Consider the following 22,771-nt stretch of genomic DNA (forward strand, 5'->3'; position numbering starts at 1 on the left):
CCTACCTGCTAGGTCTCAAATTGTAACTAGAGGAATTATTGAGTGGGTCTGTTTCCAGTGGGGTGCTGCAGGGACCAGGTCTTGGCTCCATGCTATTTAAGGTTTTTATCAATGACTTGGAAGAAAACAAAATAATCACTGATAAAGTTTGAAGATGACACAAAAATTGGGGGAGAGGTAAATCCTGTAGAACCTCAGTTAGATACCTTGGGAAAGGAGGTTGCTCATAACTCTGAAATGTTCCATAATTCTGAACAAGACGTTACAGACTTCAGCCACAGGGAAGTTCGGTCTGCAGCCACAGGGTGGGGTCAGGGCTCTGAGGAGGGGTCAGGATTTCTGACCCGTATGGCCACAGGCGCTCCAAGTAAGAGGCTCAAGGCTTCTGCCCCACAGGAGCACCAGGGCTCAGGGCTTTGGAGCTGGGGGAAGCACTGGGGCTCAGGGCTTCAGCCCTGTGGCTCCATTCACAGCTTCTGAGGCTCTGGGGTTCCCCACGACTCCATTCCTGGTTTCAGCCTGGGGGGCACGCTGGTGTTTGGGGCATTAGCTATGGGGGGCACAGGAGGAGTGCTGGAGCTGAAACCACAAAGTCCTGACGCAGTACAGTATTGTATTGTATTGTTTTGGGTTTTTTTGGTTTCCGCTATTGCCTGATTGATTACTTCCAGTTTCACAGGGTGTCCGGTTGACTGGCAAGTCCATAACTCTGGTGTTCATATCTTTGAGGTTCTACTGTAACAAGGAGGACAGGTCACTGATACAGAGCCAGCTGAGTCACTTCATAAATTAGGTGCCAGCAAACTATGAATTTTAATACGGCTAAAAGCAAAGACTTTGGGCTGCACTTACAGGACGGGGGACTCTACTCTGGGAAGCAGGGACTCTGAAAACGGTTTGAGGGTCGTGGGAGGTAATCAGCTGAATATGAGTTCCCAATGTGACTTTGTGGCCAGAAGGGCTAATGTGATCCTTGGACTTATAGCTGTGGGCGAGTAGGAGCAGAGAGGTTATTTTACTTCTATATTTAGCACTGGTTCAACCACTGCTGGAATCCTGTGTCCTGTTCTGGTGCAGCTCACAGTTCAAGAAGGATCTTGATCAGCTGGAGAGGGTTCAGAGAAGAGCCACGCGAATGATGAAGGATTAGAAATCTGCCTTATAGTGACAGACTTCACTTGCTGCCCTGGCAGGCTGTGGCCCCCTCATTGAGGGGAAGCTGTGTGTGTCTTGGGCTGAAACCCCTCCTCCAGCAGCGATACGATCACAGGGCCCATAGGTGAATAGACTGCATGGGGGGACAGGGACTGAATGGTGATTTGACCTGTTATGCTTCACAATTGAGAAAGAGCTCTGGGTAAATTCGAGAGCTGGTCTCTCCCCAACAGAAGTTGGTCCAATAAAAGCTCCTATCCTGGGACCGATACCACCCCTGCATCTGAGTGTCTTGTTCAGCAGAACTCTTACCTCTGCCCTGCAGTGACCCCAGGCAGGCAGTTCTGATTAATGCACTTAGTTCTGGAGTTCTCAGATTAGATTAAACTGATTGTTAAAGACATGTTCGATTTTTTCCTCCCGTTTATTTTCCTTCATGGTGTCACTACAGGGCCAAGTTCAGGGTCTGTCAGTGCCCTCCCTGCACGTTTCCAGACCTTTGTATGTTAAACTTAAACGCATCCTGAGAGAGCCTCCCCATCACAGCGAGTGCCCTAAGCACTGGCGATTCAGAGACTCCAAGGCCAGCAGGGACCACTATGGTCAGCTAGTCTGACCTCCTGCATAGCACAGGCCAGAGACCTGCCCCCAGGGCTGGCTCCATGGGTTTTGCCAACCCAAGTGGCAGGGAAAAAAAAAAGCTGTGAGTGCGAACAGCAGCACTTCGGCGGCAGCTCCACCGCGCCGCTTTCTTCTTTGGCAGCAGGTCCTTCCCTCCGAGAGGGACTGAGGGACCTGCCACCGAATTGCCGCCAAAGAGACGGATATGCTGCCCCTCTCCCTTGGCTGCCCCAAGCACTTGCTTGCTGGGCTGGTGCCTGGAGCCGGTCCTGCCTGCCCCACAATAATCCCAACAGCAGATCTTCTAGAAAAGCATCCAATCTTGATTTAAAATGATCAGTGATGGAGAATCCCCCACGACTCACTAAACTGTTCCAAGGGTTAATTAGCCTGCCTCTCTGTTAAAAATGTGTGCCTTATTTCCAGTAAGTGTGTCTAGCATCAACTCCCAGCCTTTGGACCGTGTTCGACCTTCGTCTGCTCAGCTGAAGAGCCTGTTACTAGATATCGGTTCCCATGCGGATACTTACAACCTGGGATCAAGTCACCCCTTGCCCTTGTCTTTGCTAAACTCAATAGACTCAGCTCCCTGGCAGAGGTTACAGCTGCCCTCCCCTGGTCATGCTGCCTGCCAGCTCTAGGTTCCTCCCCTAGCACAGCAGCTTGGAGGGATGCTTGTCCCTTCTCCCGCTGCTTACCAGGTGTCTTCTTGAGCAGCTCTATTCAGGATTGCACTGCTCACCTCCGTAGAAAAGGTGCCCTAAACATTGCCTGCTTCACCTTACCCTGGCCAGCATACTGCAGCTGGCGGGGATCCCATAAAAGCGGTCAAACAAAAACAAAACTTAGAGTGACACCGATCACCATTGGCACATGGAATGTGCGCATGCTACTGGACAACATCACGGCAGACAGACCGGAGAGAAGAACAGCACTTGTCGCCAGAGAGCTCGCACGCTACAACATTGACATCGCAGCCCTTAGCGAAACTCGCTTTGCTAACGAAGGACAGCTGTCCGAGTCAGGCGGAGGCCATACATTCTTCAGGAGTGGCCGCAGCAGTGATGAGCGTCACGAATCTGGAGTTGGCTTTGCCATTAAGAATCATCTTGTTCGGAAACTTGCCAGTCCTCCCAAGGGTGTGAATGACCGACTCACGACAATGCAGCTTCCACTTCAAAAAGGAAAACAAGCTACTTTGATCAGCGCATATGCTCCCACAATGACTAACCCAGAGGATGTGAAGGATAAATTCTACAAAGAACTAGATGCTCTGCTATCATCAGTGCACTGCACAGACAAGCTGATCCTGCTTGGCGATTTTAACGCAAGAGTCGGATGCGATGCCACAGCCTGGGAAGGAGTCATCAGGAAAAATGGAGTGGGAAAGTGTAACAGCAATGGCCTGTTACTGCTGAAAACTTGTGCAGCACATGACCTTATCACCAATATGGTCTTCCACCTCCCTACCCATAAAAGGACTTTGTGGATGCATCCCCGTTCCAAGCACTGGCATCTGATCGACTATGTCATCATCAGGAGAAGGGACAGACAAGATGTCACGGTTACAAAAGCTATGTGCGGCGCTGACTGTTGGACGGATCACAGGCTCATAGTATCCAAAATGAAGCTCCGTATCATGCCGAAGAGATGACCACAAGGCTGTAAGGCTCTCAAAAGGATCAACGTGTCGAAGCTGAAGAACAGCCGCATCACTGAAAATCTAGCGGAAGACCTAGAGAATGAGCTTGCTGATCTTCGTATTGAGGATGACACTGAGAAAGACTGGGAGCGATTCCGCAACACTGTCCATACAGCTGCACTGAAGGTATTGGAGCCCTCCCCACGCAGGCGGCAAGACTGGTTTGACGAAAATGATGCAGAAATCCAGGCCTTACTTGCTGAGAAGCATCGCCTGTATCGTACATATCAGAAAGACCCATCCTCATCGGCAAAGATGACCGCCTTTATCAACGCTCGCAGAACAGTACAGAACCGACTGCGCAAAATGCGGGACTTGTGGCTGAGCGCCAAAGCAGATGAAATACAAGTGTAGGCGGACAGGAACGACTATAAGCAGTTCTATGAAGCTCTCAACACACTCTATGGTCCAGAGTCTTCTGAGAGCTTTCCCCTCCTGAACTCTGATGGCACTGTGCTCCTTAAAGAGAAGACGGAGATTCTCCAGAGATGCGCTGAACATTTTGAAATAGTTCTCAACTGCCCCTCAGTCATCAATGATGAGGCCATTGACAAGATGCCCCAGGTTGCAGTCAGTGACTCCATGGATGCTTCACCAGAAGAGGACGAAGTGAAGAAAGCCATCAACCAGCTGTCAAGTGGCAAAGCGCCAGGGTCAGATGCCATACCAGCAGAAGTGTACAAAGTCGGTGGACCCGTGCTGCTACGGAAACTCACTGAGCTGTTTCAGTCCTTCTGGAAGGAGGGATCCATTCCACAGGAATTTAGAGACGCGTCCATCGTGCACCTCTATAAGAGGAAGGGCAATCGCCAGGTATGCGACAATCACCGTAGAATCTCACTGCTCTTTACAGCAGGGAAAGTTCTTGCACGAGTTCTGTTGAACCGATTGATCACTCACCTGGAGCAGGGCTTACTGCCAGAATCACAGTGCGGCTTCCGCAAGGGACGTGGGACTATTGACATGATCTTCGCTGTGCATCAGCTACAGGAGAAATGTCAAGAGCAGAATCGTGAACTCTACATAACTTTTGTGGACCTCATGAAAGCGTTCAACTCTGTCAGTCGCCAGGGCCTGTGGAGGATCGTGTCGAAATTCAGCTGTCCAGACAGATTCATACAAATGGTACGTCAATTTCATCATGGTCTGATGGCTCGTGTCCTGGATGACGGTGAAACATCTGAGGCCTTCCCAGTCACCAACGGTGTCAAGCAAGGGTGTGTTTTAGCACCTACTTTGTTCAGCATGATATTCTCTGCCACTCTGACTGATGCCTTTCAACACTGCGCTGAAGGAGTAGGCCTGAAGTACAGAACTGACGGGAAACTATTCAATCTGAGGTGACTGCGTGCCATCGCCAAGGTGAAGGAAACTGACCTTTGAGACTTTCTCTTCGCTGATGATTGTGCTCTGAATGCTAGTACAGAGCCAGAAATGCAAGCCAGTATGGACAAGTTTTCATCTGCGTGCAACAACTTCGGTCTCACCATTAACATCAAGAAGACTGAGGTCATGCACCAGCCAGCTCCCCATGTTTCCTATTCAGAACCGTCCATCACTGTAAATGGACAGAGACTTCAGGCAGTGGACGACTTCACGTACCTGGGCAGTACCCTTTCCCGAGCAGTGTCCGTCGATGATGAAGTAAACTGCCGAATTGCTAAAGCCAGCTCTGCATTTGGCCGATTGCGCTCCAACGTCTGGGAACGTCGACGGATCAGCCTACCAATGAAGCTGAAGGTCTACCGAGCAGTGGTGCTTCCAACTCTGCTGTACACCTGCGAGACGTGGACTGTCTATCGGAGTCATGCATGAAGGATCGATCACTTCAACATTTCCTGTCTGCGAAAGCTTCTAAAAATCAGATGGCAGGACAAAGTGCCCAATACTGAAGTCCTTACCAGAGCCAGTCTGCCGTCAGTTCACACACTGCTGATGGGAGCCCAGACCAGATGGGCCGGACATGTCGTGAGAATGTCAGACGAGCACATTCCTAAACAGCTCTTCTACGGCGAACTCACTCAGGGAAAGCTCTCCCATGGAGGACAAAAGAAGCGGTTCAAGGACACGCTGAAGACCTCTCTGAAGTCCCTCAAGATCAACATCGCCACATGGGAAACCCTCGCACTGAACCGTCCATCATGGCGCAGCCTCATTCACATAGGCAGTAATACCTCTGAGGTGAGGCGTACTGCTGAGGCTGAAAGAAAGCATGAGCTGCGCAAGTCCAGAGCTGCCCGTACATCGACAGTGCCATCACATGTCTGCCCGACGTGTGACAGGACGTTCCAAGCCCGAATCGGACTGATCAGTCATCTTCGGACGCACAGAGCCCGGTCATTGAATGAATGAATTGTTGAGGTCTTCATTGACAACGATGGACGAACATCATCACCAGGAAAGGAGCAAATCCCCCCAGCCCACGGCCAGGACTGGTGGCCTGGAGATGGAATGGAAGTCTCAGTTCAGCTCATGATTGCCAGTGGGAGCCATGAGAGGCAGTTTTACAAGCTCCCCTCTGCAGCTGACTAACTTGGCTTTGAGAGTGGCTAGCAGGGCTTCAGATTCAACAGTGTGAAAGGGCCACCCCCCAGGTCAGTATCTGCCCAGGGGCAAGGTTTGGCTTGTAGTGAGAAAAAGATTTCTCTAGAGCCAGCAGCACCAGCGGATCATTTATTTGTGTGGAACTTGCTTCTGATCTGTGACTATCTATCACACTGAGGTTGGGGCAGCAATTTCATGGTGCCAGGTCCTGCTGGCTGCTGCTCATATTTCTTTCCAAGGCTCTTCCTGGCACAGTCAAATATATCTATCTATCTCATAGAGCTGGAAGGGACCCTGAAAGGTCATCAAGTCCAGCCCCCTGCCTTCATTAGCAGAACCAAGTACTGATTTTTGCCCCAGATGCCTAAGTAGCCCCCTCAAGGATTGAACTCACAACCCCGGGTTAGCAGGCCAATGCTCAAACCACTGAGCTATCCCTCCCCTCTGGAGGGCAGGGTGGAGTCGGGATGAGTTTGAGGACTGTAATGTTGATAATGATCATTTCCTTGTACAGCCAGAGGGTGTTGATAATGAGCAAACTACTTTCTGCTCCTTCTGGTGGTGATTTGAACCTGGCTATTAACAGAGTTGATTAACAAATTTATTTGAGCATAAGCTTTCGTGGGCTAAAACCCACTTCATCTTCCACATCAGATGAAGTGGGCTGTCGCCCAGGAAAGCTTATGCTCAAATAAATGAGTCTCTAAGATGCCACAAGTATTCCTCGTTCTTAGAGTTGCTAATGTAACTCCATTAGCACCTGATTGTTCTAGTCTGAGTCAGCTTAAGCTTTGCCTGGGGAACAGCTGAGCTGAAACAGACATGGACTTGCAGGCCTATTTGTAGCACTTGGTGTCAGGAAGACGGATTCCCTTCCTCTAGCCCAGTGGTTTTCAACCTTTTTTCATTTGCAGACCCCAACAATTTTGCATGGAAGTGCTGCCCTCTTTGAAAACTCAGACAGAGGCTGCACCCCCCGGCTGAAAACCACTGAACTAGCCCTTGGCTACCGTCTGGAGCTTCATGTTCATTCCCAGGGCATGTCTGCGCTGAGTGTGGGGCTGCAGACACCGCATGTTCCTGGGCTACGCTTGGAAATTAGGTCAGTCTAACTGTGTGGCCAGGGCTGTGAAAAATCCACCCAAGCAACGCAGCTAGCGTGACCTAGTCCCCGGTGGAGACAGCACTACGTGGAAGGGGGAATTCACCTGTGGCTCTAGCTACCCCCTCTCGGGCGGCGGATACCTCCGCTGAGGGGAGAGCCCCTCCCATTGACATAGGCAGTGCCACTGCAGTGTTTTAAGCATAGACAAGCCCTCAGTGTAGACATTTAAATCTCAGCCGCGGCCGGGATTCAAAAGGCTCTGAGCTGCCCGCAGCGGCGGGGAGCCCAGAGCTCTTTAAATCCCAGCCGCGGCCGGGATTCAAAAGGCTCTGAGCTGCCTGCACCCAGAGTCCTTTAAATCTCGGCCGTGATTCAAAGGGCTCTGGGCTGCTCGCAGTGGCGGGGATTCAAAAGGCTCTGGGCTGAAAATCTCAGCCGCGGCTGTGATTCAAAGGGCTCTGGGCTGCTCAGCCGCGGCCGGGATTCAAAAGGCTCTGGGCTGCCCGCAGTGGCGGGGAGCTCAGAGCCATTTAAATCTCAGCCACGGCCGGGATTCAAAAGGCTCTGAGCTGCCCGCAGCCGCGGGGAGCCCAGAGTCCTTTAAATCCCAGCCCCAGCCACGATTCAAAGGGCTCTGGGCTGCTCACAGTGGCGGGGATTCAAAAGGCTCTGGGCTGAAAATCTCAGTCACGGCTGTGATTCAAAGGGCTCTGGGCTGCTCAGCCGCAGCCGGGATTCAAAAGGCTCTGGGCTGCCCCCAGCAGTGGGGAGCCCAGAGCCATTTAAATCTCAGCTGCAGCCGGGATTCATAGGGCTCTGGGCTGCCCGCAGCGGTGGGGAGTCCATAGCTCTTTAAATCTCAGCCCGGCCCGGATTCAAAAGGCTCTGAGCTGCAGGCACCCACGAGCTCAGAGCTCTTTAAATCTCAGCTGCAGCCGGGATTCAAAGGGCTCTGAGCTGCCAGCAGCCGCAGAGAGCCCACAGCCCTTTAAATCTCAGCCGCCAGGGCCGGCTTTAGGCCAATTCATCCAATTCCCCTGAATCAGCCTGCCCCTAAGAGGGCCACATGCCCAAGTCCCAGTACGGTGTACCGGCAAAAGCCAGTGCGCTGTAGCGGGGTGGCCCAGTTTCCCCAGGGGGCAATTTAAAAAGCCTGTGGCTCCCAGGCCCTTTAAATTGCCACCAGAGCCCCACTGCTGGAGCCCTGGGGTAGGGCTGTGGGGCTCTGGGGGCTATTTAAAAAGTCCGGGGTTCCCATCGCTTCTACCGCCCCGGCCCTTTAAATAGCCACCGGAGCCCCACCACTTCCCCAGGGTTCCCATGGCTATTTAAAGGGCTGGGGCAGTAGAAGAATGGGAGCCCCGGGCCCTTTAAATACTCCCAGATCCCTGGGGTAGCGGGGGGCTCTGGGGGCTATTTAAAGGGCCGGGGCTCCAGCTGCCTCTGTCCTTAAATAGCCGCTGAAGCCACACCGCTTCCCCAGGGCTCCCTCGGCTATTTACCGGGCTGGGGCGGTAGAAGCAGGGGAGCCATGGGCTCTTTAAATAGCCCCCAGAGACTTGGGGTAGCGGGGGGGTCTCCAGATGCCTTTGCTGCCCTGGTCCTTTAAATAGCCCCCGGAGCCCCACCACTTCCCCAGGGATCCTGCAGCTATTTACAGGGCTGGGGCAGTGGAAGCAGGGGAGCCCCAGGCCCTTTAAATAGCTCCTGAACCACAGGCTGCTACTGCTACCCTGGTGGGGGAGGCAGGAGGAGGGGGCACTCACCATACAGGATGGGCTGTACCCCCTGTACCTGCACCAGTTTCCCGCAGCCAACCCCTGCCTCTCCCTGGGGAGAGAGAGAGAGAGAGAGCAGGACAGGTGAGAAGAAAGAACTGGATAGAGGATTTTTTTTAGTTGCAACTGTACAATTAATGCATCAGCCACCTTACTCTGCTAGCACAACCAGGAAAGGGCTGTTTCATGAGCAGTTCAGTCCCTGGAGGAGATGTGTATGCAGGGGATGGAGCCGGAGATGCCATCTGCCTGCTCCCCAGCTCAGTATGGCACCTCTAGCCTGGAGCTGGAAAGACCTGGGGGAGGGAGAAAAGGAGAATGAGCCCCAAAGGGCAGGAGAGAAGGAAAGGGGACATGGGAGTACTTCCCAAATCCCAAGACGTTCAAGTCTCCCAAGGGAGAACACAAAGTGTGAGGAAGGCAAGGTATCCCTGTGCCCTTCACCTCACCATGTCACAAGGAAAAGGAGCAGCCAGTAATCCATCCTGTTCCCCTTACGGCTCTACCAAGGAGACACAGGACCAGCCTGCAAACTTCCACCTCCCTTGGCAAACTTCCAGAAGCAGGAAACAAAACACAATACAGCGCCGATGGAGCTGCCTCTGAGGGGCAATTTCCCAGATGAAGTGGGAGTAAAGGGGGATGAAGAAATGGAATGCTGGTGACTACCATATACCCTGCAACCTACCCTAACAAGCTGCAGCAGTATCCATCTCAGAAAGGACTTTCAGAGCCATGGGGGACACACAATGGTATCTGTGTGGGTAGGGTCTGGAAAACCAGTTACTGTAGGGGAAGCCAAGGAATGAAGCCAAACCTTAGAATGACTAAAGAGAAAGGCACTACAATCAGACTCTTCAGTTGGAGATAACCAGACCCCAGGATTTACGGGGAGTTGCATTCTCAGCGCTACAGTATTTTTAAGGGCCTGCCTGACACCTGGTTTGTGGCAGCATCTCTTGTGAGCTGCAGGGAAGGACGTACTATCCCAGAGACTCTGGGGGTCACTCATGAAAGCTTCTACAGTGCTTGGCCCTATTTTGCTGAGGTTCAGCAATTGGACCCAGTGGACAAATCTCTTTGTGCTGAGGCCACAGGGGCAAGGCCCTGCGAGAACTGCACGCTTTTTAAAATCCACGGCAGCATCCTGAGAAAGTGTTTGAATTTCATGGGATATGCACAGCCCCCGAGTCCCCACACAGCATGGAGGCAGACGTGGACATTCCTGCTTCTGGGACTAGCAGGCCAGTCCCATTGTGGAGGGGGCAGCCCAGTCCTACCCCAGGGAGAAAGGGGAGCAGCAGGGGGGTTCTTTCACTTCATGGCACTGGTTGTCCAGCCTGGCCTGGCTCAGTTCTGGCCCAGGCCACGGCTTCTGCTTCCTATCTGGTGGGGAGATGGGGGTGGGGCCAACAGAGCAGTGCTTAGGTGCCTCAGCCTGCCTCACAGTGGCTCCCAGTAGGCCCAGGGAAAACCCACAGCATTTACTGCTTGAAGCATGAGCAGGTATATGGGGATGTGTGCGCGCGCCTATCCCTTCATCCCCACCCCGATCTCCCACCACTGATACAGGGCCCCTCAAACCCCTGTCATGCAGGACTCCTGTGTGCTATTGTCATACTATAGGTAGATATACCCCTATCAGTAAGGTTGCCTGACATTTCCCATTATAAGACTCTGTTTTCAGGTGCTTATGACTTCCCCAACTTTAACTGTTTTTGCTGACATTTTCTGTGCCAGGTGTCTGCCTCAGGCTGTTTTTTGGAAAGTTTCAGCTGAAATGAGTCAGCTGTTTCCAAGAATGAGAATTAGGGAAAAAATATTAGGGAAAATTGTCTCATGGTTTGTGGGGTCTGACTCACGAGCTATGAATTGTGGGGTTGGCAATACTCCTTTTTCTCCCTGCTGTTCCCTGCCTCAGTCACTACAGACCAGCCAGCTTCTGCAATACATCAGGCAGGCATTGACCAGACAGCCTGCCTGACCACCCAATTCTGATTTATTCCCAGAGGATCCCGTCCAGTGCACTAAATCAGACAGAACTCCTGTGGAAAAATAGTATGCGATCACATAGCTGAAGAGCATATCAAACTACAGAGAAATGCACAAAAGGCCACAACTCAGTGCATGAGAAACCTTAGTTCTGGCATTCCTCAGCTTTCCACTGGTTCTCTTTGCATCCTTACTGATATCGTACTGTGGTTCTAGTCTAGCAGATATATACCTTACCCGGAACTGACAATCAGGGAAAGCTGGGGAAGGGGATAAGGGACAATCAGGGAATAAGGGACAGGTCAGGGATGCAGTGAGTGGAGGAGGGCTGAACGAAGGGGATGGGGAGGGCTGCATGAGGGTAGGATTGAGGCAAAGGGCTGAATGAATGGCAGGGGAAAAGCAAGCAGGTTGCAGCTCACACTGAGAAGCCATTTTACCAAGGAACAAAATAGCAGAAAAACCCAAACGTAAAACAAATTGCAATGATTGTAAACGCGACGGCAGGAGCTCCACGTGCTGCACTGTGCTTGGAGGAGCTTTTTGGGCTGGGGTTAACTGAAGCTCCCTGAGTGTTTTTCAGAGAGCAAACTGGTCACACAAATGCCTTAGCTCATCAGGATGCAGGGAGACAGTGGCTGCTGTGCTTAGACATTGCCTGGAAGTCTCTCCAGAGACAGCGCTACTGAACCTCACCTCATTAGCCCCTCTCTTGCCTTTGAGGAGGCCTGATGACCTCTGGAAAGAGCCAGGACTTAAACCAAATGCTCACTAGGTGGCACTGCTGATCTGCACAAACGTCACTTGTGGAGCTCTGCTCCGCCGTAGGCTCTGAGGCCCACAGTGCAGTGGCCTCCGCTGGAATTTCATGCACAGCACATGCTCCATGTGGCGTACCAGGGCACAACGGCGCTGCACAAGTGCTCGGGCTTAGAGATCACAGCTCTGGACAAGCGGTCCAGTTACTTTCACACCATTTTAGCATGTCCATCTCTCTCTGCATTGATACCATGCTCCTCACTGGTCTCTTGGGAGAAGAGCTATGTATGCCTGCTGGTGCAGTGCTTGGCATGGCAGCAGGGATGCCTGTCCCTGTGGACAACAGCAGGGGGCACTAGTGAAGCAGGGTGTGAGCTGGATGGACACTGCATCACTCATTGCCTTTGCAGGGAATGGGGAGCTTCAACCAAGCTTTCAGGAGAGCTGATTTCTGCCCTTCATCCAGCCAGACTTACATCTGTATCTCCCCCTTCATTATCCAACTGCCAGACTGTGGGAACCTCCCTTTCCGTTGGTACCATGGTGAGGATGGAGGATAGCATCCTCTCCTCTACCAGTGGTGTCTCCATGGGGGTTGTGTGCTGCTCACTTTACCTGGTGCGCTGTTTGTCCAGATGGTCCCCTGAGTTGCTCCAGGCCACCAGTGTCACCAGGGGCTCTGTTGAGCCTCCTCAGTTACTGTTGGTTCTCAGGTGGGCTGCACAAAGGAGCAGTTCCTCTGTATCCTTTGGCACACTCCTTGTCCTTATCCTGGCTTCCCAGAGGCAGCGCATCACCCTGCTCCATGTCTGGCTCACAGGTGGCCTGGAAATAGCCCTCACTTTCAAGTTGCCTTCGAGGTCCTTTCTTGCCTCTCCATGCACAATCTCTTTTCAGTGCTGGCTTCTTGGTCACTGGCTGGGCTACTGTCCATCCTCAGCCTCCTCTTGTCTGATTTCTCTCCTAGATGGGAAATCTCCTCAGCTGAATGGCTCTAAGTGCTTCTCTAGTTCCATATCCCTGCATCCTCCTCGGCTGTCTCCCCGTGCCTTCCTCTTGTCGATCTAACTAGGCACCCCTGCTTTTTCTTGGCACCTTCTGGTGGCAGGTCGAGTCCATCTGCCTCCCCCTGCAGAACAGAAAGCACCTGGTGTGCAGTTAGCTCTCCTGGGCTCCAGGCAGGAAAAGGAGCATTGAACATCTGCCCTGCCAGAGGGCCTTGCTTCCTGCAGAGGCTGGTCTATGTCCCAGCAGATGGCCCCTTGTGATGCCCGTCTCAGGAAGTTTATCACCCTCTGGACTTTCTCAGGAGTCCCTTTGTCAGTCCCTAGGTTTGCTGGCCCTTGGCTGAGAAGTTTGGCTCAGCTCTCCTCCGCTTTTGAAATCATTCACAATTTCCCCCTCCCGCAGGCGCTCTCCTGGCTCTTACATGGGGGCCAAATTCTGCCCCCATTTTGCCCACTGAGTCAGTGAGGTTGTCTGAGAAGAGAATTAGACCCAAAACTTCCCCCCACCGATATATCATCTAGTTCTGCTGCAGCTCTACTGGCCACCAGTCAGCCCGGGCTGCACTACATACCACAGCACTCGTGACCTGAGTCTGTCGGACAGGACGCAGGCCCTGGAGAATCTGTACGTTACTTCACTGGCACTCTCAGCACAGCTGGACCCCTGACTATGCTACACATGAGAATCCCATCCTTGCCCAAGCAATCTGCAGGCCACCAGCCTGCCAAGCAGGCCCTGGTCTCATCTCAGGTGAGAGCCTGTGCAGGCCACGCTGCACATGAACAGCATCTGAGGAGCTCAGCAACCAGACTATACTGAGGGGATCCTGGGAACAGGCCACACGCCAGCAAGAGGAGAGGTTCCTCAGGAGCCCACCAGCTGGCCTCTGGCAGCTCCTCAGTGAGAACCTCAGGCAGACACTCGATTCCACCCCTACGAGTACAGCTCTTTGTTCTGCTGGGCGGCTTCCTGCTGGAAAAGGCTGAAATTTAACCAAAACCAAGCAGCATGAGGGAATTGAAACTCTGACCTTCAGCTCCTCAAGGTCGCTGGGATGTCTGGATTTGCTTATGCCAAAATCTGCCAGGCTTCTGGGTCCGCAACCTAGCTTCTCCTTCAGCAGTCTGGGGAGAGCAGGCAGTCGTGGCATGCTCGGGGCCACACATTGGCCTGGCTTCAGTCTCTCTCTTTCTCCCTCACTGAAGTTTTGTGCTTTCTCATAAATAAAAATTCTAACTGGAAATTTCCAAGCGTAAGCCAGGCCCAGAATGTGAACTCGCATGTACAGTAATAGAAATCATCAGTTGCCATGACGACCTGTTCTAAGAGCAGACTGCAGTCACGTGAGCTGGGAGTGCAGAGTAACAGGAACACATCAGAGAGCAGGTCCACTTAACCTCAGTTGCTGCCAGCTATTGTGCAGAATGCAATTGAATTTAGGCCTAATTTCTGATAGTGCAAAGGAACAAAATTTCCCTACAGATTTTAATCTTGATCCAGCAGCAGCAGCCAGTGCTCACAGCCTGGTCAGGCCTTCTTTACAGTCTTATGCTTCACCACTTCAATACTCTTCTTTTTAATAACAGGAGCTTCTCCTCCCACTGCAGCATTCTGCATGTCCCCCTGCGGCAAGGAGTATGGCACAGCCACTTGGGCTGCGCTGCTCCTGCAGCCCTAGGATGATCTTCATTGTAATAATAACAAACAAGAAAAAAAATTCAGAGCTTGAATGTTTGCCCTAAGCATAGTTGGGTTCTTAAGGCCCTTAAGCACCTGTTGAAATGGTTAAGATACATGAACAGTTGAGAGAGACAGGCAGAAATGCTGAACAGGTGACTGAAGCCCAAGCAAGGCAGAGGTAATGTTGGTGAGCAGAGGAAATGCACTCGGAAGAGTCTGCAGTGACGGTGCAGCGTCCCCTAGTGAAGGTTCACAGCCACAACTGGCAATTTGGTCCATAGCTGAGAAGTGCTCCTGGACTTCTCACTAGTGCCAAGCTCTCACACAACAGAACTTGTGAGAAACATTCTCTATCATCTCGAACTGGCAAAGAGACTCTGCCGAGTGATGGCTTGGCCTTGGCTACCCACGCCTGTGTCACCACACATCTAGTCAGCAGCAATGCAGAGTATGTGGGCATGAAACCATCAGCCTTCAGGAAACTCCAGCTGGTACAAAATGTGGCAGTGTCTCCGCAGCGACACAGGCCACTGCAAGACCCATCACTGCTCTATATTCTGACTTCCCCCAAAACATCGAGTCATGTTCAAAGTCCCAGCCCTTATCTTCAAGGAGCTCCGTGGCCAGGGCCTTATAAGCGCCTTATAATCCAGGATGAGGGCTATGGACAACAACTCTGCTCCGACCACAACAGAGCTGTCTGCAATAAAAGCAAAGCTTGTCTGCAGGAGATAGAGTCTTCTCAGGGACTTGTCCTACCTTAGGTACCCGACTCCATTACTGTAGCATCAAGAGCCTCACAATCTTTCCGATACTTCTCTCCACTACCCCGCATCTCCCCTGTGCAGCAGGCAGGGCCGTCATCCCCACAGTACAGATGGGAGGGGGCTCGGAGAGACTCAGGCCATACAGGGAACGAGTGGTGGAGTAAGGAAGTGAACCTAGATCCTTGAGACCCCAGGCTAAGGCCTAACCACTGGACCATGCATCCTGCCTGACAAGCATGTGGAACAAACTCTCACAGGAACTGAGCCATCCCAATCCTCCCACACGCCGCTCCCTGTGCCAGACACACTTCTTGGACAGAAATATGGAGCACTGGGGGCATTCCAAACCAAAGCACTCCACTGCACACACAATTCTCCCCCAGGCAGGGACTTGGATGAGAACAAACTGTATGTGACAGACGTTAGTCACATCCCTTGGGAATGAGGGACTGGAAGGGACCTCCTGTCACCAAGTTCAGACCCCTGAAATCACAGGCCACTCATCATTTAATCTTGTTCATAAATGTAAAAAACATCTTAAACTCAGTGACGGTGTTTGCCCCCTGGCTCCTGTGGGAGGAGGGTCCAGAATCTCCCTCCTCTGAATGCCAGAAACTGTCTGCTCATTTCCAGCCTCAATTTATTAAGGGCCACTTTATTTCCATTCGTTCTTGTGCCAACTTTGTCTTCAGCTTATATCTTCACCCTCCCTGTAGATGTGTTTCTACAGCAATCAGATCCCCCCTAGCTGGAGTTTCACTAGGCTAAACAAACTAAGCTCTTTTAGTCCTGTAACAGGGTGGCTTGTCCCTTAAGAGCTGAAGGGCCTATAGCCAGCCAACCCAGATTACTAAAAAGGTACACCTGGGCTGGATCTGGTAGGGCCTGGAAGTGGCCTGCCAAAGCAGGAAGGCCTGGGAGGAGAATGTAGCTGAGAGGAGAAGGAAGCCAGGGCCAAAGGACTGAGCTCCAGCAAGAAAGGGCTGGGACTAGCAGTTTCAGGTGAAGCAGATTGGGACTGAGGAAGAGCTCCAAGTATGGCAGAAGAACCAGGCCAAGTATGAACTTTTGGGTTATGGTTATGGACTTTATTCTGGGGCCCTGAGGGTTGTTTGAACCATTTCTGCTACTAAACTAGCCCCGGATGGGGGTGCCGTTAGCCACGAGACAGAGAGTGGAGTTTTTAGGGCTGAGGCTAACAGGGGAAAGGTGCCTGTAAAGCAACCCCTAGGCATGAAAAGGCCAGGGCTGGCCTTACCATGAGGCAAACTAAGGTGGCCGCCTCAGGTGCCAGACTGTGGGGGGCGCCACTAGGACCCAGAATGTAAAAAATTGTATCTGGTGCTGATGCATATGTATTCTCTCTGTTCTAGAGATGGTGGAGTGCAGTGCTGGAGGAAGGAGGGCACAAGAGACATAACAGGCAGGCAGGAGAAAAGGTGAGAGGGAATAACAGAAAGCAGCAGGAGCTGCAGGGAGAGAGAGAAGGAGGAGCCTCTTATGTATCTCTCTAGCACCTCCAGGAGCCTGGACTGATTCACACCAGCTTCTCATGGAGCTTTCTGTTTCCTGCTGCTTCCCTGAACCCACTTGAGGAGAACAGGCAGTCAACTGAAGTAGTAGGAGCCAGTTAGGCCCTTGAAACGCTGATATTTTCCCTCACTCAGGCCCTGCTACCAGCTTGCTTATTTGTCCCCTTCGGTTGAGTGTTGAGAGCCACTCTAGCTGGCACAGAACAGCAGTCATGAGTGAAAGAAGAAAACGCAACTCTGGGGCAGCATTCAGAAAAAGAAAGAAAGCAAAGGAAGCTTTTCTAGCTAAACAGGAAGGAGTTCTCCTGAGATACACAGACACAAACATTCACGGTGAGCCTTCTGGCCCCAGCGAGGATGTGAGTGGTGAGGAGATGCCTGATCTTCCAGTTAGTCGGAGTGCAGGTGACCTGGCAGCTACTGCAGCATCCATATCTCCATCTCAAATGGATGTAACCATGCACATTCCTGAAGAAAAGTGTAGATCACAGAAGAGTGTGGTGGAGGTGCAAGAAACAGCTGTTGTTGAGTTTAGTTCCTTAAGTCTAGATGATCCAGGACTGTGGACCCATTTGAGCAGTAGCCTGAGGGACTTCCTTGTACTGCATGGGCCACAGCAAGTGAAAAACTTCATGTTCCCCAAAGACAAAGAAAATAGAAGTTTCCATCCAACACATTGCTGGCGTGAAATCCCCAATGGTGACAAAGTGGAAAGGCCATGGATTATGTATTCAAAAACCCAGATTGCTGCATACTGTTTTTGTTGCAAACTCTTTCAGTCTAATGCTCCAGCCACATTGGGATCTACAGGAACAAAGGACTGGAAAAATCTGGCTAGAAATCTGTCATGCCATGAGAAGGCGGGAAATCACCAGAGAGCATTCCATAGGTGGAAAGAGCTTGAGATGAGACTAAGGTTAAAGGCCACCATAGATAATCAGAATCAAGAGAAGATTGCATCAGGGTCTCTTTACTGGCAACATGTTCTGAAAAGGCTCAACGGCATTGTGAGAATGCTTGCTACCTAAAACCTAGCACTGCGTGGCACTTCAGATCAGCTGTATGTGCCAAACAATGGAAACTTCCTTAAAATTGTGGAGCTGATGGCTGAGTTTGATGCTGTACTCCAGGAGCATCTAAGAAGAGTCACCATCCAAGAAATGTACACACCCATTACCTTGGAAAAAACAATTCAGAATGAGATCATACAGTTACTGGCAATAAAAGTCAAACAGAAGATTATGGCAGATTTGAAGTCAGCAAGATATTACTCTGTTATTCTGGACTGCACACCTGACATCAGCCATACAGAACAAATGACATTAATGGGGCGTTTTGTAACAACAACACAACCTAATGAAAATGTCGCTGCAATGTGACTGTCAGAGAGCATTCTCTAGAATTTATTGACATTGATGATACTACAGGAGCTGGTATGACAAATGTGCTTTTTAAAAAGCTGGAAGATACGGGAATTGCGGTAGCTGACATGAGAGGTCAGGGCTATGATAATGGTGCCAACATGAGAGGAAAGAACAGAGGAGTGCAGACACGGATCCGAGAGTTATACCCTCGAGCTTTTTTTGTCCCATGCAGTTCTCGTTCATTGAACTTGGTGGTCAATGATGCAGCATCAGCTTCTAGTGAGGCTGCTGAATTTTTTAATGTAATTCAAAGCACCTATGTATTTTAATCTGCATCAACTCATCGATGGTAAATTTTGAAGCAGCATCTGGGAACATCCTCTCTGACACTGAAACCACTGAGTGCGACATGATGGCAAAGTCGAGAGGAGGCAATAAAGCCTATCAAACACCAACTTGGGAAGACAGATGATGCCATAGTTGCCATTATGGAGGATAATGCTATGACAGGAACTGTTCATCGGAGAACAGTGGCAGGGGGAAATGGAATAACCAGAAACATACATAACTTCACATTTCTGTTTGGCTTAGTGTTGTGGCAGGACACACTGTTTGAAATAAATGTTGTAAGCAAGAGACTCCAAGGTGTTAACCTTGATATATCTGGAGCAATGAAACAACTGGACAAAGTAAAATCATACCTCCAGTCTTACTGGTCAGAGGAGGGATTTCAAAACGTTCTGAAGAGTGCACAGAAGTGGGCAGAGGAACTTCACACAAACTATTTTCCCACCCATTCAAGAATACAAAGAGTCACTGGAGAAGACGACATTTTGATTACGAGGCATGGGATAATCCCACAAGAGACCCCAAACAACAATTCAAAGTTGAATTCTTTAACCAGGTGCTAGATTGTGCAATACAGTCAGCTGAAGAACGTTTCATGCAGCTCAAGGAACACAGCAGTATATTTGGGATGTTGCATGATATTCCAAAACTCCTCACTATACCTGAAGAAGACCTACACCAGCAATGCAGAGCACTAGAGACAGTGTTGACACATGATGACAAACGCGATATTGATGCAAGTGATTTAGGTGATGAACTGAAAGCCCTTTCAAGATACATTTCAGCGGGATCAACTCCAAAGGCTGTTCTGGAATATATGTGCACAAATAAGAGGACCGCCCTCTTTCCGAATGCTTTTGTTGCTCTGTAAATATTTCTAACACTTCCTGTAACAGTTGCCAGTGGAGAACGCAGCTTCTCCAAGCTGAAGTTAATAAAAACACATCTACACTCCATAATGACACAAGAGAGCCTTGCAACCATCTCCATAGAGCATGAGCTGGGCCAGACTGTGGACCTTCAGCAGGCAGCAGTTCAGATCTTTGCAACCAAGGAGGCCCAGAAAGCACCACTTTGATTATTCAAACAGATAAAAATACCAGTATTTACTATGCAGATAAGAAAAGTTACATTTGCTGTTCAGGCATTTGAAAATTAAGTGTTACTTAAAATTTTTGAACAAGGGATTTTAAGTTGTTAGTTCTTCTTTATTGGGTAGGTAGCAGAGCGTATATGGTAAAGGCTAAAAGTATAACTAGGTTCAAAAAAGAATTAGACCTACCCTCCATGAGTTTATCTATCAATGGCTATTAACCAAAGTGGCCAGGGTTTCCCTAGTCTTGGATTGCTGGAAGCTAGGCCTGGACGACAGGGAATGGATCACTCAATAATTGCCCTGCTTTGTTCATTCCCTCTGAAGCACTTGGCATTGGCCACTGTTGGAAGACATGATCCTGGGCTAGCTGGACCATTGGTCTGACCCAGTATGGCTGTTCTTATGTATCTCATCCTCACTACATAGGGGTCCCACTTCTTTTTCTGATCTCTCCTTATTTATGTGGCTAAATACCTTTTTACTCTGTTTTTAATTTGCAAGGTCTAACTGAGCTTGACTGTTGGCAAATTTCATTTTATCCCTATACTTTTTGACCTCCAAGATGTAGTCCTCTTTGTTGACCAATCTCTTCTTCCATGCCTTGTAGGCACTCTGCATCCTCCTACCATCCTTTGGGAAGTGGTGATTCATCCAGTTAGGTCTTGACCCCTTTCCCACAAGCTTTACTTGCTTGGAATGCAAATTCCAGATAGCTTTTGCACCTTTGACTTGAAGAAATTCAAAGCCTCTTACACATTTATGTTCCCAAGCTCTTCAGTCCAGTTGCCTTTGCTAATTTGTTCCCTCAGTTTCCCAAAGTCTGTCCTTTTCAAATAAAAAACCTTAGTTACTGGTTTGATTATCCTTCCATTTCATTTAAACTGAATCAACTTGTGATCACTTGAGCCAACGTTATTTGATATAGCCTATTCCCATTATTTCTATAATGTCCTCACTATTTACCAAAATCAAGTCAAAAATAGTATTGCCTCTTGCTGGTTCAGTGACTATTTGGTGAAGAAATATGTTGTCTATCACATCTTGGAATAACTAGGCATGACCATTATTAGTAGCATTTGTTCTCCAATCGATATCTAAGAAGTTAGTCTCCCATGGTGGCATGATTTCTGGTAGTGTTTCTCTCTCTATTCATATCTATACTTGACCCCTTATAGAACCTCTCTCACAATCCTTCCCCATGGTGATTTTGACCCAGCCTGATTCTGTTTTATCCATACTCTCACTTCTTATTTCTTTACAGTCTACTGCACTATAGATGTACGATACTAGCCTACCATCTTTACCTTTAGTTCTCTGTCCTGAACAGTGTATACCCACCAATACCTGAATTCCAGCATGGCTGCTAGTCCACCATCTTTCTGTTAGCCCTATAATGTCCAGGTTCACGTCCTGCACCAGTATTTCTTGTTCTTCCATTTTGTTGCCCAGGCTCTTCACACTAGTGTTGAAATATCTCAGTTGTTTCTCTTTGACCTTACTCCGTCTCACTTCCTGCACTACAGGAGGGTGTTCAGATACTAGGGGGATGAAGGCAGTATAAGGACCTGTACAGAACACAATAGAATCAGAGAGCGCTTTGGCAGACATCATGGGGTCTTGCACTCGACATCCCAGCAACAAGGATGAGAGCTGGGCTCCCTGACAAGTCTGCTCCAAGGCCCTTGGAGTCCCTGCACTGCTTGTATTGGGGTGGGGTTACTAGCCACCAAACACTCCCTGCAAACCCTGAGCAGAACTCAGCATCTCTTGCCTCCTTTTACGCCCTGTGACGAGGCCTGAGGTGGAAGCTGCCACTTCAGCTTCAGTACAAGCTGTTCTTGCTCCTGGGCTCTGGTGTTTAGGGGAAAGGGAGGCACCACTTCCAGGGGCGGCTCCAGGTCCCAGCATGCCAAGCGTGTGCCTGGGGTGGCATGCCGCGGGGGGCGCTTTGCCGGTCGCCAGGAGGGCGGCAGGCAGGGAGCCTTTGGCGGCATGCCTGAGGAGGGTCTGCTGGTCCTTTGGCTCTGGTGGACCTCCCACAGGCACGCCTGCAGGAGGTCCACCGGAGCCATGGGACCGGCGACTGGCAGAGCGCCCCCCGCAGCATGCCACCGTGCTTGGGCCACCGAAATGTCTAGAGCTGCCTCTGACCACTTCTCTGCAATCCAAGGTCACCTCTCCCTTGGTCAGGTCCCGTTAGCGGTCAGGCTGGACATGAGGAAAGGGAGAGATGCTCCTTCTCTGACTGTCCTCACCAGGCTCTTGCTTTGCAGTGACCTCCCCATTATTAGTGTCACTTCTTAGTGACTAGGAGCCTGTTTTAATAGCTAAACAGAGACCATCTGGAGCGGAGATCTATGGATGAGCACACTTGAGCTCAAGACACCCATGAGTAACCTTTAATAGGGGAGCGGAGTGGAAAAGCTCATGTGTTCAATTCCAACTGCAAAGCGAAAGGTGCCAGTCCCTTCACCTTAGGTGAAGCTAGAACAGAGGGGAAGGGAGGTAGCTGCACTGGCTGCAGATCATGGTCAGATTTCTGGGCTACAGTCTGATCTTCAGGATCACTTCTCCACCCACAACAGCTCACTTCTCCAAGTACAGCGTGTATGTGGACACAGATAGAAGGGAGCTGGGGAGCATGGAGCAGCTGGTGCAATTAGCAGTGCTGTATGCACAGAACAGGGGAGCAGTGCAAGTCACTCTCTTGCTAAAGAGGAAATATCTGGTGAGAAATGAAAAGGTTTTGTATTAGAGATCAATAATCAGGCAGAAATTCTCACACTAGGGGCAAAGGGAGCCATACAACATTGCTCCCTTCACAGCTGGGTCCGACACAGCACCTTGGAGGTGAACCCGAGGTTCCCACCATCACCTCCTCTTCTGGCACCTTAGTTTCCTTCCTGACTAAGAAGATTCCAGCTTAAACCCCAGGACAAACCTACCCTGCAAATTTCTGCTGAAGCGAAAAACAATGTCCCGCTGCTGCTGATAACCCGGGGTGCAGAATTAAGTCTCACTATAAATATATGCTAGCAGTCGTTACCATGGTACCTTACCAAGGAGTTCCAAATCTTCTGTTGTTTTAAGTGTCCTGTTTAGAGCTCACTAGAAGGAGGCAGACAGAGAGCTCTGGAGATGGAAGCTCTCTACCCACAGCAGATCCAGGCCTGGCAGCTGCAGTGCTAGCTTCCTCCCACTGCCTGCGCTGGAGGCAATGTCTGTCTCCATGGCCAACGTGCCTTTTGGCTCTGTGTCAGGATATTACCACAGCCCCAATTTGTGCCTGTTGTGATGGTCGCCTTGTGACATGGACACAG

At 50.4% G+C, this 22,771-nt stretch overlaps 1 protein-coding gene across 6 annotated transcripts in view; it reads right to left on the bottom strand.

Moving 5' to 3' along the window:
- The window catches only part of PMFBP1 (polyamine modulated factor 1 binding protein 1), a 368,361-nt gene that overhangs the window by 36,340 nt on the left and 309,250 nt on the right, over positions 1-22,771 (bottom strand). Inside the window, exon 1 of one of the 6 annotated variants that reach the window (XM_050922223.1) lies at positions 13,695-13,838. The exons of the other annotated variants lie outside the window; for them this stretch is intronic. Within the exon in view, the coding sequence (XP_050778180.1) occupies positions 13,695-13,814 (120 nt within the window). The 5' untranslated portion in view covers positions 13,815-13,838. Of the gene's footprint in view, positions 1-13,694; positions 13,839-22,771 lie in introns of those variants that run through there. 6 annotated transcript variants of the gene reach the window in all.

The sequence above is a fragment of the Gopherus flavomarginatus genome, chromosome 14 (genome assembly GCF_025201925.1).
Source record: "Gopherus flavomarginatus isolate rGopFla2 chromosome 14, rGopFla2.mat.asm, whole genome shotgun sequence".
Taxonomy (NCBI): domain Eukaryota; kingdom Metazoa; phylum Chordata; order Testudines; family Testudinidae; genus Gopherus; species Gopherus flavomarginatus.